General features: G+C 38.8%; 1 protein-coding gene across 3 annotated transcripts in view; it reads right to left on the bottom strand.

The window, feature by feature from the left end:
- The window catches only part of SCUBE1 (signal peptide, CUB domain and EGF like domain containing 1), a 193,323-nt gene that overhangs the window by 55,351 nt on the left and 121,220 nt on the right, over nt 1-16,752 (bottom strand). For 2 of the 3 annotated variants that reach the window (XM_021535496.4, XM_085568577.1), the window contains one exon: nt 13,784-13,900. The exons of the other annotated variant lie outside the window; for it this stretch is intronic. In XM_021535496.4, the coding sequence (XP_021391171.3) occupies nt 13,784-13,900 (117 nt within the window). The remainder of the gene's footprint in view (nt 1-13,783; nt 13,901-16,752) is intronic. 3 annotated transcript variants of the gene reach the window in all.

The following is a 16,752-nucleotide window of genomic DNA, read 5'->3' as shown; positions in this document are numbered from 1 at the left end:
ATCTGTCACATATGGATTTAGGTGTCAGCTATTCTCCTCCAGGACATATCCACTCTGACATTATCCACCAACCAATCAATAAAAGAGTCTGCCAGGCTGCCAAGAGATCAATCACCTTGTAAAACAAACATTATGTCCTATTATTTTCTTATTACAGTTAATTAGATTTATAAAACACAAAAACCTTTGCAGGTGAAAAACTCAGAGATGCTGTCATAATAGGTTAGGCCCAGATTTCTCATTTGTAAAAGGGAAGGGATTTACTAAATCTAATATGAAAAGAAAGGATTTTCATTTAAAATTTTTGCTGAACACTGAATTCTTTCCTAACCTTAGAAACATGTTAGTGCAATGCTATGAACCCAAACAGTGCAAGCTGAGGCTGTGACACCAGAATGTGAAGGGGACTGGAGACATAAAGATACAGACTGATAGTCTTTTCACTGTCTAGGCTGAGCTAAATGCTAAAACTACCCCTCCTCCCCTGTGCCCCCCTGCCAGAAGCAAAGCTAAACCTCACAGGAATCCCAGGAAATAAAACTACTTTTCCTCCTCCTGTAACATTTTAGCAATCAAAATGCTTTTGTCAATCAAAATGCTTTTTTATTAAACACTGGAGAGGAAGAAATAATTGTGCTGTTCAATCTCCCATGTGGACTTGGGGACACCAAAGAATGTATTTGGGTCTCTGTTTGTCTCTGTTTTTTACAGAGCATGTGGAAAGCACAGGACATCAGATTCTGTGAGTGAGCACAGGCAGATCTGGAGGTTGAGGGTAAAAGCACTGTGCAAATACATAGGGCTGACTGCTTACCTGCCTTAAGTATTCACACAGCCACTACCACCAGAATAATTCCATGTGCAATGTAATTATTCACAGAGCCACCCCACCAGAATAACTCTATGTGTAATGTTTATGCAGCAGGAGGCAAGGCAGAAGAACTAAATGGGTTGCTGCAGGTTAATAACAAGAATAAAAGAGTTAATTCAGTGTTTCTTAAGGAGTACATCAGACATAACTGTGGGGCAGACAACCCTGGACATTTTCTCTGTGGTGGGTGTCACTAAGAAACAAAGCCTGGCTCTTACTGTATTTAATTTTTCCATATGGTCTGAATGAAGAAAAAAGGGGCAAGTGAGATAACTGCACTATTGGACCAAGATACAAGAATCCCTAGGTTTAGTGTATGAACTCAATTTACATTTACTCATGGTTATTTACATTTACCCCCTTGGAATTATTAACTGCTCAGGAAAGCTCTGTGCTTATTTCCAAGAATCCCAGTTTTCTTCTAGAAAAGTGTTTGTTTAATCAAATAAAATTGGTATTAAGGGCAGTCAAAGGTACTGATGTTCTCTCTAAAATCCCAGTGAAATTGTGCTAGCTTTCCTGGGATAAAACTACTCCTTCTGAAAGGGGCACTTGAATACAATTAGTCCATGATAATTTAAATAGCTCTTAATGAATCAAAGAAATTTGGACGCTGACCAAAAATTAACCCTCCAAAAGTGTTTGAAGACGCTACTTCAAGCAGCCAGGGATCTGCTCTGTACCAGGGAAGACAGCAGCATCACTGAGAGAAGGATCTAGTCATATTAAAAAAAAGAAAAGCTGTGTTTTCTAATGAAAAAGACAATGATAAAATAATGAAAAAAATGCTTTAAGTTTTGAATGTTGGAAGTTATGATCTTGTGAGTAGTCAACTCCCAAGTAACACAAAGCACCACACACTTTTCCATAATATGCTGTGGTTGTTGATCCTCAGGGGGCTTTATATTGTTGAATAAATGCAAGGTCTTTTCAACAACTGAAATGCAAAATATGACCCTCTAAAGCATTAATTTAAAGGATTTGGCATTTTCAAAGGGGAGGTTCATGAAGACAAATAACAACTGCAAGTTTCTAGGGAACAGGGATATTGCCTAGTCATGAAAAAAAACCCTAACTTAGTACACATGAATTTATTTTGTGGGGATAGATGGAACCCTTGGGAGGGAATGAAACAGAATGATTTACATGGCAGCTGACCCAAGTCTGCAATTTTTTAATGGAAGATAATTTGTTATATTATATTTGTCTGTCATGAACAAGTCTACAGCAGACAAATGAATTGTATCTCTTTAAGCCAAAAAACCCCCAAACCCAAGGCCCAACTGAAAACCTAAAAGGCAATTCCCTTAAAAATAAGAAAGGGGCAGTGAAAGTTTCACACATATTTTGGATCAGACAGATTTGCAGAAGGATTCTGCTCTCCATTCTCTCTCTTTTTTTTCATTCAATTTTCTTCTTTCTGACAAATTTCAAGTGTGTTGATATCTAAAATTTGCATTTCTTTTTTTTTTTTTTCAATTAAGAAATCATGGGTTTTTAATTTGATTTTTCACCACTGAGGTCTGAAACTTGGAAAGTCTAAATCAATAATGTCTCTAAATCACTCACATACATACTCCTCACCGTGTATCCAATTGCTCATTTTTCTGATTGCCACACTAGGCTTCTGACCACTGTCACCACCTACCACCAAGAGTTTTCCATCTTTTCCTCCCTCAAATCCTACTCATTCACTCATTTTTCTGGTAACCAGCAGCTTTTCCCCCTCTCCAACATATTTTCCACTATTTATGGTTTCACCATGACCTCTTCTAAGCCTTCCCCTCAGTCAGATAATCTATCACCTCTCTTATCACACACCAACAACAACCAACTCCTTGTTTGCTCTAAAAAAATGGGGGGAAAAAATAAGAAACCTGGTTTTGAGTCACTTCCCAGTGTTAGCAAGTCTAGAAACAGCTGTTTCCAGGGCAGCAGGGCTGGCCCAGATGCTTGTGGTTCTCTCTGGACACGACCCAGAGCTTTCTAATGAGCTGCTACAGCTGCCTGCTGGATGCTGCCCTGTTTTCCTCACACTGGATTGATCATGTATGTTCTTTGTCTTGAGACCTTGACAACGTCGATGGAATAGCCTAAAATGACTGCAGCCTCAGCAAAAAGGCCTTAATGTTCACTTCTTTAATCCACATTTAGGTAGTTAGTTTGAAAATGCTGTTGTAGCTCCCGGGGAACTTGTGCTCATCCAATTTGTGAGTCTTATCCACCTCTTATAAAACAAGCATCTTTTCTGATAAGCTGAACTTGATTATTGTTCTTCCATTGGCTACTCAGTTTTCTCTCTCTCAGTTCTCACATTTATGATGGTTTATTTTGGACACAGATGGTCTCTCATCTCGCTTCAAGGTCTATCAAACAAAAAATAAACTCAAAACTGCCTCTGTATTTTAATATTCCCTTTTGCTTTAGCCTTTCATTTGTCATTCCTAACAAATAAGTTCCCTTGGTATTTTTTTCTCTCACCAACTACAAGCCTACCTGTTATCTCTGCAGCATGCATGTGGTTGGTTCATGTGCCAAAAACTTCCCTGTAGGGGTATTTAGTGGGTCCAACCCTATGACTCATCTCAGAGCTTCCCCAAAATGTGTGTTCTGAAAATCTTGCCAGTACTCAAGCCCTGAACAGGACCACTGTTTTCATATAAAATCCCTAATTTTCCTCTCATTTAATGTTGCCTTCGTTACCTTTTTTTTTGGTTCTATTGTTTCACAGAATGAAATCACCCACTGGCTGCCTTCAGTTACTTGTTTGTCACAAATGCCTCTAATTTTTTAATCATATGGTTTTGTCAGAAAAAGAGGAGTACTGGGAAGGGGAAGAGACAGGGTGATCTAGCTGCTGCAACATTAAAAAAAAAATAAATCTGCTGGTTTCTGTAAATCAGTTGAGCAGTTTGGGATTCACACAAATCTGCCTTTACCAAGAAGGCTTCCTGCTTGTTTCCTGAAAATGTCATGTGGTCTCAAAACCCTTTAACTGTGCAGAAGTACTGGATAATGGTCAGAACTGGTTTGTCAGAAGGTAATTTTAAGGAAGTTTGGCTATTTTAATGGAACATCTAATTGCACATTTAATCTGTGCACCACACATATAGAGACAATTATTATTTTAAATGAATGTTTTTGTTCCTCTTAAAAGCATTAATCTAACTCCTGTAGAACCCAAATTTCACTACTATAATTTTTGAGCTCAGTCTCATGTTGTGAATTAATTTAGGCACCGAATTCTTATGTAAGGCAAAGATGGCCCTCTGTCGATGCAAAGACATAAGAGGGTTTTGTATTTATTTTTTGCCTTGTTTTTAGGATAAAAGACAGAACTCAGCCACAAGATTTGTATTTGCCTTATGATCAGCATGCAGAGGGAAGAGGTATTTTTTGTTCTGCTATGTGGTTGTAGTAGCTTGTGATTACACCTAATCTATTTTCTGATAGCTATTTGCTTGCAGGTACAGAAAAGCAAACTCAAATGGTACTTATTTTTGAACACACACTTATTTTGAGTGGCAAACATTGAGAGGGTAACTTTCTGTAGCTTGAAAGCAGAGTTGTGTATGGAACCTGATAGAAGTGGAGTTGCTTATAGTGAATTATGTAAACTAGATCTTGATTTTATTATTGGGAAGTTTACTCTTGGCTGGAGTTGATGAGAAGTTGGGAGAAAGCCACCTGGGGGGAGAAATGGCTCAGAATTAACCACTTCAGTAAACACTTAAGGGTTGCTAAAAGACAACACATACTTTAATAGCTAACTTCTAAACCTCTACCACCTGACTTCATACAGCTTGTGGACTGGCTTTGCCAAAATAATTTGGTAAAATCATATGGCTTTGGCCTGTCACTCAAAAAAATCAAGGCACTCTGATTCCCCTGGAGGAGGATGTTTTTCAGAGGGAAGAACACTGGAGAAAACCACAGAGGGACTGAGAATTTGTCCTGCACTGACTTCCACATCTGAATGGGCAACACAGGTCTCTTTGCACTACTGTATTAACACTTCTCCTTATATTTTGGTTCTATTATTGAGCTGAAGGAGAGGCACTGTGTTCCTTGTTTAGACTCTGAGGGGAAGTGGAAAGGCTAACCCAGTTCAGGGATATTGTCAAGGCAAGTAAAGTGGGTACCCTAGAGGTTGGGATTAAACTCTTTCCATGTCCTTAGGGAGCATGCTATTGCAATAAGATGAGTTCAGAGCGTGCCAGCTGTCCCATGTTATTTCCCAATGCACACCTCTTTAAGCCTGTACAAATATGAGGTAGCTGAACCATATGATGTAAGACCTCTAATCCCATCAGGAATTACCAAAGGCTGATGTGCTTATTTTCCCTTGGGGTCACCTATTCTTCTGAATATATTCTAGAACACAGCTCACTGAGGGATTCCTGAGAGAAGTAAAAGGCACGAGGTGAAAAATGAAATTTGATGCCCCTGAGGGCTGATGCATAGGAGAGAGGATGGAGATTCTACTTGGGTGTCCACGGTGGGGACAACAGTGGCCTTGGGGATCAAATGAAGAGTCACACCAAGTGGAGTCTACACAAAAGCCTGAGGATGACAACCTATATTTTAAAAATGAAATAGCAAATTTCAGTGCCTTTTCTACTGAGGTTCTTGACTTGAAATCCCATGAGCATTCAGTTTTCTGAAATGCTTGAGAAATTTTCCCCTAAAAAGTCAGAAGTGTGTCTGACTTACTACCCTAAAACACTTGTACTACTTGCCCCTCCCAAGGATCATGGTTAAATTGGTTTATGCGCTCAGGTCAGCTTCTTCATAGAGAGCCTAAGCACTAAGTGTATCTCAATCTCATTCCACTTGCAAAGTTGGGCATTTTTTTTTTTCCCAGCAGAGTAAGCTGAAGTATGCTGAGAGTAATCTTGTCTTTCCCCTAGGTACTTTTGACAGACTCTAAGCAGCATGCACACTACAGCTCTGGGATGTCCCAGGGTGATCCAGCCCAGACACCCTCATTTATGTGCAGCAAGCAGAGAGATGCTGCTCATCAGCTTAAAGGAAAAGCTGCCCTCACTCCCCTGTCACTGCACCTTTGACTAAGATAAGGCTAAGGGACCATCTCCTGTATGCTCCTTTCCAAACCAAACTATGAATCCAAGGCACTGTTTCAGCAGAATGCTACGAAATTGAATGTGCTACACACCACGTTTCTGTGACTGACATTATGAACCAGAATCAAGTGTAAAAGTACAATCACTCTATTAGCTACCTAAATTCTCCCAAAGATAAGACATGTAAGTAGATGGCCATGGTGCAGTGAGCAAGGAAAATGTAATCAGAAGAAAAGGGACTAAGACAAGCAGGTCTCTGCCCTTTCTGGCTTTACCAGACATCCTCTCCAAAAACCCATTCTGCTTGTGATTCTGAAGCTGACATTTATGCTGACATTTGCTGGTATCACAGCACTCTGACTGCAGAGGAGGTGATGACTGTCAGCAGCTTCTTTCATTTGAGCTTATTCTTTCACAACATTTGCATGTATGTTTTTTCCTTTTTTTAATTTTTTTTTGAGAAAGCACTGGAAAATGGTAATGACTTGCTATGGCTAATGGCTCTTAATGTTTAAGTTCCTCAAAAACCCTGTGTGTCTGTGTGGAGGGAGCTGAACTGACCTCTTCACATGTGTTGAAAAAAAAATGCATGTTGCTAGAGAAAGGCGAGCTAGGAAAAACTCTCTTTGTAAGCCCCAGGACCTATTCTAAGGCCAGTGATACTCCTTGCATGGTGTGGAGTATCACAGATATTGCACACACTGCTCATGGGAGGTGCAGAGAAAGAAGCTGTGGATTCAAAGCAGGAGTAGTCCCACAGCTACAAAGAGATTTGCCTCTAAATGTTAAAGTTTAAACTCTTCAGGAGATAATTTAAATTCCTTTCCATTTAAAATGGTGATGTATGTGAACAAATTCAACCAAGGAAAGGTATTATACCTTTATTTCACTGTGATTACTTTCAATGAGATCACTTTACAACTTAGGGGAAAAAATAGTTAATTCACATGAAGTCATTTGGGCCTGTCTTGTATTTTTTTCTTAGGTCAGATCCATTTTAGTTCAGAAGGCCTGTTCCAAACTTACAGTCTTGACTCTAAAGGCATTGAGACCCCTATTGTGGGAAGTGTGGTCCAATAAGCCATGAAAGTTTATCTGCCTTAGTGTAAACTTGACTGATGCATACATTTTAGAAGTTTTCTTGCACTGGGGTATATTTTACTGTCTAATTTTTACTAACATGTAAAAAACCCGTCAAATTGATCAGAGATATTAATCAAACAAAACCTGAGTTTATCAAAGGTCCTCCGACAGCAAAACCATTGCATTAAGGCAACAAATGAAAAAAACCATAGTACTCTGAAATTTACCTAATCAATCACAGTGAAATAAAGGTATTATAATTCAGAGAAACTAACAGTGGATGCATGAGATTAACACCTATATCTTACTACTAATAAACAGTAAAAATAACCTGTGTTATGTCTGGTGCACCTTTTTAAAAAAAAAATAGGAAACATTTTCAGTTTCATATGGATTGATTGGGACCGACAAGATGCAATTCTAAATGCTCTAGTCAATTTAATCCAATTTAGAGAAAAAAAAAAACTGAAACAAATTTTAAGTAATTTTGATTAATGGAAGTATGGAGGAAATCATAACTTTTCACAGATACTCAGTAGCCAGGAAATGAAGCCAAATTGGCCAGCTGAATTGTTGACTGTGAGCTTTTCACTTAGTGTTAGTGTATTCTGAATGAAAAGAGAGGAAAGCCTTCAGCATCTGAGTCATAATCTTTTACCAGACTGATGTCAAGCATTAATTTAAAGCATTTAATTTAATAAAACCTTTCAGTTCATACTTAACAAAACATGACATACTTCATTTCATTGAAACTCATTCTCTACAAACACTCTTTTCTCATGGAAACAATTCCATTTTTGAAATTTAATTCACCTTCAGGGTTTCATTTTTTTTGTGTACTCAAAACTGATTTAAAACGCATTTTCCTGCCATAATAGGCTGCAATTAAGCAAGATAAAAAAATGTAATTACTATATCGAGCTAGCGTAGTCAATGCAAAATTTCCCTTGTTCTTCGAGGTTTTTCATCAGTCTACACACTCCTGCTTGCTTTTTTTTTTTTTTTTTTTTTTTTTGTTTTTCTTCATACTTAATGATAAAGAAGGTTTCACAGCTGAGCTAGGGGACAGATCATTCACCACCCAGGCATTTCTGATACTCCCACTGCAGCACAGCCAAGCATCGAAGCGCGGCAGCGCCGCGTTTCTCCGCTGCCTCGGAATGCTGAAGGATGGGGGCCTGTTTGGAGGAAGTGGAGAGCCCACCCCATTATTGCTGGGTCACCATGACAATGAGACAGCAGGAAGGAGAAATGTTTGCCATGCAGGCCCATAACCCCAGCGTAACACCGCTCTGGTTAAATATGCCAGGGAGCTGAGAAGGGCTGACCGAGTGTCACACAGCCAAGAAAATGCTCCATCTCTAGGTGGGGATGTGGAGGGAACTTTGTGTCTCCTAAACACACGTCTGTGAGGTCACCTGGGCTTAGCACAGACCTGTTCCTGCACAGGAATTGATGCTGTTGTATTTAGTCACAGCTGGTGGCACATTATGAACCACATAATGTAATACCACGTTGCTACTAAACCCCGACATTCCAGCCCAAAATCCTGTTGTCAGGTTCCTTCCCCTTAAGGGTGGATTGTCACAAGATGCAAATTAAATGATGAAATATGGGTGAAATGATTCAAAACAGGAAACCAAGTGAACAAAATAATCCACATCTTGCTATTACCAAACATCTGTGGAATATGCAAAGTTAAGTAGCACTTTATGGATGTTTGTGGGAAGGTCATAGCTGAGATGTTGCTTTTGCTCAGTGACCTTCTGAAATTCAGTTTCTCCTGTTTAAAACTTCTGTTTGCTGTGCTGCTTGACTGTAGGAGCTCAGCAAGGGCTGCAGCCTGCACAGCTCCTCTCTGTCTAGGTGCATACTGCAGGAGGAAAGCAGCAGAGTGCTGCTTTATTCAGGCACAAGAGTGCCTGGGGACACAGTTTTTTGTTAAATTCCAGGGCAGAAATGGAGCATATATATCACACACATAGTCATACATTTCACACTATGCTAGAGGCTTCTGGCCCTTCCTCCTGCTCTGATTCTCTTAGAGAAACCACAAAGGAAAGTCCCTGTCTCTCTCAGACACCATCTTTTGCCATAATTCTCAGTCCTTCTCCACTTTAAGTCCTGGGAGAAGAATTCTCCCTGGCCCAGCTTGTCTCCTGTAGCTGCCCTCGGGAAGGTGAGCTCTTTATTGTTTGATCTAGTTTGACAGATGGATTTAAACAATCTTCAGAAACCTGTGCTAAGTCTAATCTAGCCTGACTTCACTCCTCTTGAACCCTACAAGTCTTTTGCAAATGAGCCTCCTTCATTATCAGTTACCCAAGCTGTATTTAGTATAATTAAAATGCTGAACTGATGAATCTTCTCACTGAGGGCAGAACGGAGCTGGATCCATGGAAAAGTCACTCAGCAGGAAGGAGGCACAGAAAGCAACAAACAAGGGAGATGAGGACTACAGAACCCCTGATATGTTCAACACAAAGGCTCTTAAAAAGTGGGTAGGAGGTAATGAAAAATAAGCATCCTGGGCCTCTACATCCTTTAATCTCCAGTCTCCCTTTCTGGCTGAATTCTGTGGGATAACTTGGTAGGCATTCAAGGAAGTGACCTACACTGTTTCGTCATGTGCAGCACAATAAACAACAGCATCAAATGAACTGAGCATCAAGCTGGCATCACCCAGGTCAAATGACAGTAGAAATTAAACAGCATTAATTAGAGGGAGAACATGGAACCCTTTCTGCCTGGAAAGTCTCTTCTCTTCACTGTTAAAAGCCTCCTGGTTTGGCTTATTAAGAGCCAGATTGATGGGAAGCTGAAGGGAAGAAAGCAGCATTCTCCATCGTGTGCCAAGCCAACTGAGGGAGGACTTGAGCTCAAGTCTGACTTTTAAAAGACAGCAAAAGGTTAATGAACTTTTATCCAAGCACCATTAATACATCTGAAGATCGTTCTAACTAGACCACAGACAACACTCTTGCTCTTATTTCACTGCAAGACCAGGTAAGTAATGGATGTAATGGAGAAATCAGAGATTTTTAATCAGAGATTAAAAAGGTTTTTCCAGTTTCCAGAAACCAAGGCAATCCTCCACAAAAGTGGACAGTAGTCTTCTTATGTGCTCTCCAGATACCTGAATGTATTCCATGTTAAAATTATCTCCACAACAATTTTCCCCCAAAATTTACTGACATTTGATATAAACCAGACTGTACTCTGCATTAAAAAAGGAGCTTGATTCTTTGAGGAACAATGAACTCTCATTTCTCACTACAGAAGAGGTCAACCTCTTGCAAAACCACTGAAGGAAGGTTCCTTCTATTACTTGGAAGTTGCTATCCTACACCTTCCATTCTCTGATACACTGGGAAGGGCCAGGAGAAATACCAGATTTTTAGTCAGGACTCAGTTCTGTACTCTGTGATTTAAATTCCTGCCAGCTTCTATGATAGAACTACAGAATGGGAACTGTGATATTGCAAAAAAAGCATAGAACAATTAGTTACATTTAAAAGGGTTTCCTTGCCACGTTTTGGCAATCAAGCATGTTTGCACAAACTCTTTTTTATGAACTTGTCCTTCCTTTTGTACATATACTTGCCTTTTTTCTATTCTAAACAATTAATGCAATTCCCAACTACTAAACAAAAACCTGTGGACATTTTGGAAAGTCAACTTTCTTTCCCATTATGTGTCTAGAAAATGCCTAAAAATTAACTAGAGTCTTGACTGTTGAACAGAACCACCTAGAAATTTTTGTTATTTAGAAAAATAGCATTTCTATTTTATGAATTTTAAAAAAATAACTCATTCACTTAAAAAATAAGAAAGAAATGTGTCAGCAGATTTCCATAAACTACCAATATAGCAAAAGCAAATTATTGAGGAAATCACCTACAAGTGAGCTAGAATTACATATTAATAAATAAACCTACATCCACTTTGCAATACCCAAAAGTTCAGATGTTTCTTTGAATCTTATTTAAGCCACTTGAATCTAAGCTTCTATATAATTTCATGTAGTAGCTGTAGTATGTAAAATGGCTTAGAGAGGAAGATGCCAAAATGGACTAAAAGAAATCACAGTCTTTCCAATAAAAACATTATTCTTGGTCAACATAATTTGCTAAATTAAACCTAAACGCATAAATCATTTTACTCTACCCACAATTGCATTTTTCAGTTAATATATTAATTCTCCTTCCAGTTCCTCTCAGCTTTTCTTATATGCCCTACATCTCTACTTTCCCTTAACAGACAATGGCATATTTTTCTTCTATATTTAGAAACCTAACCTCCCTTAAAATTATATTCTATGAAAACCTCACTTGGACATGCTGTGATGCTCCATGGACTTGAAAACTGTGCCCAAGAAAGACAGGATGTGACAGCTCCACGATCCCTGAAGATGCTTTAAAGGGCATCCAAGAGACAATCCCTTGCTCTTACCACACAGACGTAAAAAAAAACTACAGCTGGAGGAACAGGGGACTGGATATATGAAAAAAAAAAAAAAAAAAATATATATATATATATATATATATGAGGGCCACTCAAATCAAGGAGGGTAAAGAGGAAAAAGAAATCCAAGGAGAAAACTTGTGCTGATGGCTCTCTTTTCTTTTTTAGAGAATGCAAAGGAAGGAATATGTGCACACTGAAATTCTCCTGCCTGTTCTTTTCCAGGCTTTACCTATCAGCAAGAGGAGCCAAGAGGACATTAATGGCACTTTGCCAAAAAGTTCACTTTTGCCCTCAGGAAATGCAAATCCTACAGAGCATCCCCTTTGACTAAGGGCTGCCTCAAAAAGCTGCACAAGAAACTTCACTGGTCAGTTTAAGTGCAGGATGTTTGGTGCACAGGTTTAAATGGAAAATCACTTCAGCTTCAGGAAAGCAGGATCTAGGTGAGCAATCTCACAGTGCAATACAGAAGATAAATTTTATTAATTAAATCAAATTCAATATATATTTTTTTCCATTTTAGGATAAAGAGTATTTCTAAAATGTCAGTAATGGTTAAACAGAAATGGCTTGTTGCTTTATCAAACCATCTGAGTTAATTTCTAATGGCTGCTTATTTTAAGAAAGTATGAAAGAATCAGCAGCATCATAAAAATACGGATTCTATTTCTTATATTTTCTACTCATAAAAAAGGAGAAAAGCAAAATGTGAAAGAACTTAGAGCTAAAGTATTTGGTTTGAGGATCAGTAGAATATTTAATTTTTCTGTAGGAATAATAATAGTCTTGATTATTATATAAATATCTTTTCATGTTAGTTCTCTGGCCAAATGTCTAAATTTAGAATTACTCTTTTTATTCATGACACAGTTTCAATAATAAACATTATGATCAAGCCTAGGTGCATGTTACATTATTAAAATGCCTCCTTTTTGAGCACTTGGTGGAATCACTGTTACTGTTCTGCTATGGCTTAGCTAGTCTGCTGATAAAAATGAAGATTTATTTTTATGTGGCTTGAACTAAGATGACTGAGTTTTGATGTGCGCTCACCCTTAACTATTAACATTGTGTGTGATGGCAGCTTAAATGTTTTATTTTCAAATGAACAGGCAAATGGACTGTTATTTCTATAAATACTAACAGGATCATGCCCAAGCACCAAGATTTTTCAGCCTGGAGCAATAGGAAACCACACATTTTCTGTTTATTTTTGTGGGTTTTACTATTTTAAGTAACATCAAGCTCTGGATTAAGGATATTCTGATATTTCTGATATTCTGACATTTTGAAGGAAAAAAATCACAATTATTTCTTAGCAAGTTAGGTCAAATTAAGCTAAGTCACTGAGTGATGAAAAATATTCTCTGTGACAAGAATATATGCCATGTCCTCCTGGATCTCCATCTCCAAGTCTTTTGCAAAGAAGCTCAAAAGGAACACACAGGAAACTGGGAGAATGGGAAAATGGTTGACAGATGGCCTGGTCCTACCAACATGTACCCAAATCTCCCCATGTGCCACTGGAGTGTGACTGTAGGGACATTTGAGAGCTGTCCCTGTCTCCTTAACTGTGAGTACATCCTGTCAGTGCTATCAGATGCTCTTTTCTGCTCCCTTTTCCCCTGACCTCAGCTTTAACACACACATGAAAGACAGAATAGCAAGACTCTCGTGCTGCCTTTGGAGCAGTAAAACCTGAGCATCAGCTGTGTGGTTTAGATTCCTGCATTCGTCAATGTTATTTTGTTATTTTTTCCTTTGGAGCTGGCTATTTATCTTTTGAAGGTGCAGAGATGACCAAGTGTCTGAGGTTTTTTCTGAGCAATACCTGGCTTCACTCAGTAAGAAGCAGTTGATTATTCTCAGGTAACGAAGTATTGCTTGACAATTGTAACTCACTTTCTGAATAGACAAATGCAGACACCATTAGATGACTGAGGTTTTACAGAGGCATCAGAATGCCCTTTGAAACGAAAGGCTTTTTTGCAGCCCCAAGTTGTTCCCCTAAATCTCTGCTCAGCTTGAAACAGTTTGACCTCTGCCTCTCATTTCTTTGCAGCAATAAAACCCTCTAATAAATAAAAAGAAAAACAACTGAACCAGGTAAATACACAAAACTTAGGCAAGGAGAAAGCTAATGAACTTAATTGCGATCACTGTACCAGTATTGCCGCGGCTTAAAAAGAAAAAGTATTGATTAAATAACTGAATATTTACATCTTGTACTGGACCCGCTGAAGGCAAATGATGCATTGCAAAGCAAACAGAGGCTGACCTTTGCACGTTTTCCCATCAGGCTGCAGGGTAAATCCAACTGGGCAACTGCAGCGCACCCCTGTCGCGGTATCCTTGCAAGTCCGATCACAGCCTCCGTTATTGACAGCACATGTTTCTGCAGAATGAAAGAGAGAGAGAGAGGGAGAGAGAGGGAGAAAGGGAGTGTAATGAAATGCTCTGGGGGAGGGGAAGGGCACTGCCTCTTTGGGGCAATATTACAACATAATAAAAGCAATGTAAGTTTTAAGGAAGCCAACTGAAGCAAGCTCAAGGTCATTGGGGTCCATGTACTGGTATATCATTTCCACAAGTCATCATTTCTTTTTCCTCCCAAACTGGAGATTTCACTTCGTGTACTTAATGTTTTTCAACTCTCTTAGACAATAGGATGGGTTATTATATATAAAACAAGTTTAAAAAGAAAAAAAAAATGTGATTGCCTTTAAAAGCAGAATCAAACATTCTGTTTTGTATCAGTCAATGTCTAGCTGAGGTATTTTAAAGTTCACTTTTGAATGATGGTGTGAGCATAATGAACTTTAAAAACAATAGAAAGCAAAGCAGAGTGCTAGACTTGGAACTGTGAATTTAAAACCCTTAGTTAAGAAAGAGTTAATGGAAAATGAACTACATATATCACTTTGACAAGAATCTACATGCCCAATCTGTTCTTACTGAACTACAAGCAAAAGGCATCTGGGTTTTGTCCACTTAAAGCTTTTTGCAAATTGAAAGGAGTTTGGAGTGGGTGGGAGGGCATAATTGAGGTCACTGAACCCATTCCAAGCTGTGTCATTGAAATTTCCCAGTGCTTGTAGTATGTAGAAGGGTGGCTGGGCAAACACAGGCAAGAGAAAGTTGCAATACTTCTGAGCTTTTACTACAGTGGGCAGCGACTATTAGGTACCATCAGATTAAAAAAAAAAAAGAAAATCTCCAACTTCATTACAGAGAAAGCAAGAACCCCTCCCTCGCTGCCCTTGTTTTGTGTTACTCATGTATGCACATGCACACACCGGACACATGCATATGCACACATACTCACAAACACATCCATAAAGGAGATAAAAGGCAAGGGAAATGATTAACTTCTCTTTGATCCACAGAATAGAGTGGATGTAAGGATGCCAATTTAGCACGTCAGCTTGAACTGTACATTTTTCTGAAAAGTATTTGCTTCAGAGAATGAGTCCTTTTAATAGTATCTTTTTCAGTTGCTCTGGATTTGATTAAATTAAAATACCCCACTGCCCCCCAAGATTGCCATTATTCTACTGAGCTCACCTCTTTCCCTAAAGAGGCTTTGTCATTACTTACTCAGATTTACAGACTCCTATTGCTGAATATTCACAGCCTGTGTCACAATTGTACCCTGTGGACAGGGTCTGACAATCAGCTATAGGATATGCTAATTGGGAATTGCCTAAGAACAGTACATTGATCAAAAATTATTTACACAGAACAGAACAGGCTTTATTTTTCTATTGACTAGTACTAAGAGATTTTTTATTTTAAAGTAGCCTGTGCTTTGCCCTCAAGGTGAACTTAGACTGGCCATTTTTAGGGACTCCACTACTCAAAAACAAAAGTGTAACTGGGTTGTATTTCTTTTTTTTTTCCTTGCACTGGCACAGGCCTCGCTACCAGTTGTGAAATAAGCTCCTGACACTTAAGAACAAACTGAAATACAGATTTGGGGTACACATGCATTAACAGCATGGGACAGATCTCTGAGCCCATACATATTCACACATGGTCCTCCAGATAGATTTAAATTTTTATGTCTGTTTGCTGTGTAATGATACCGTGTAGAAAGAGCTACCAGTATAGAAATGGATTTGCATGTAACTGCCAGGAAGCACAGCTAACAAAGGGATTGACAATGTTTTCTGGAAAGGCTTTCTGAAAATGGAGCTGTCTGCAGCTCCTGATTTTCAGGCAGTTCTTGCTCATCTTGCACGACCTCAGCCTAGCTCTTTAAGCCATATAGTTCTCATTTTCATCTACTTCTCTGGGAAGCACTATTTTATAGACTGAAACTTCTGCTTGAAGAATTCTGCAAATATCAATGCTGGCATTTCCATTTGTATGTGAACCTGTGTGTGTCCTCGTAGACCAACATATCAAATAATAACTTTACATTTCAGAGAATGAAAAACGCTTCAGGTAATTTAAAATTTTTAACTTGGGCACAGTTTAAGAACAGGAGGGTTTGCCAGGAGTAAAGAGTTAGGGTTAAAACTCAGGAAAAAGTGCTGAAGGTTACGTTTGGCATGGCACTGCAAAGAGCACTAAATCTTCTGTTAGCAGATTAACTCTGGCATATGAAGACTCCTTTATTGCAGTGAGTCAACACAAGATGAACATAAGCAGTAATATTTCTGCTTTCTGGATGACATCCAGTGAAAATGAATAGACACAACAATTTTTTTTCCCCATGGCATGGATGACTGGATCTATAGGGTAAGGGTCATTCAATGAACAAGAGTTATTTCTACGTATAAATAGAAGGAATCAAGCCAGCTTTTCTTATTTTCACACAAATTTAGTAAAACAAACCATAAAGGGTAAATACTCTGCAACCTTCCTAGCAACTCTGACTTTCATACATGACAAACTCTTAACAGAATGAAGATCCAAGTGAGCAAGAGGACATGTGACAGTACCTCTCACACTTTGGATAATTGGAGGGATGTACTGATGAAATTCCTTAAACTCAAGGTCGTGAGAAAACATTGGCAAAAGAAAGCAAACATGAATAGCAGAATGTGGGAAAGAGGCTACATCAAAGAGAGGATCTGAGGGCTACACACAGCACAAACCCAGTGCACGACCACCTGTGTTTCTGAGAGGGGTGATGCCAACTCATCCCTCACCTCAGCACTACCAAACCTCAGCACATATTTGAAACAGAAATACAACTTTTAGGCCTCGAGCCAAGAGCAGAATTACCTAAAATTTTAAATT

This window comes from Lonchura striata, chromosome 1A (assembly GCF_050655825.1).
Source record: "Lonchura striata isolate lonStrDom1 chromosome 1A, ASM5065582v1, whole genome shotgun sequence".
Taxonomy (NCBI): Eukaryota; Metazoa; Chordata; class Aves; order Passeriformes; family Estrildidae; genus Lonchura; species Lonchura striata.
The sequence above is the reverse complement of the archived record's forward strand: the minus strand, read 5'-3'. Positions and strand labels throughout refer to the sequence as shown.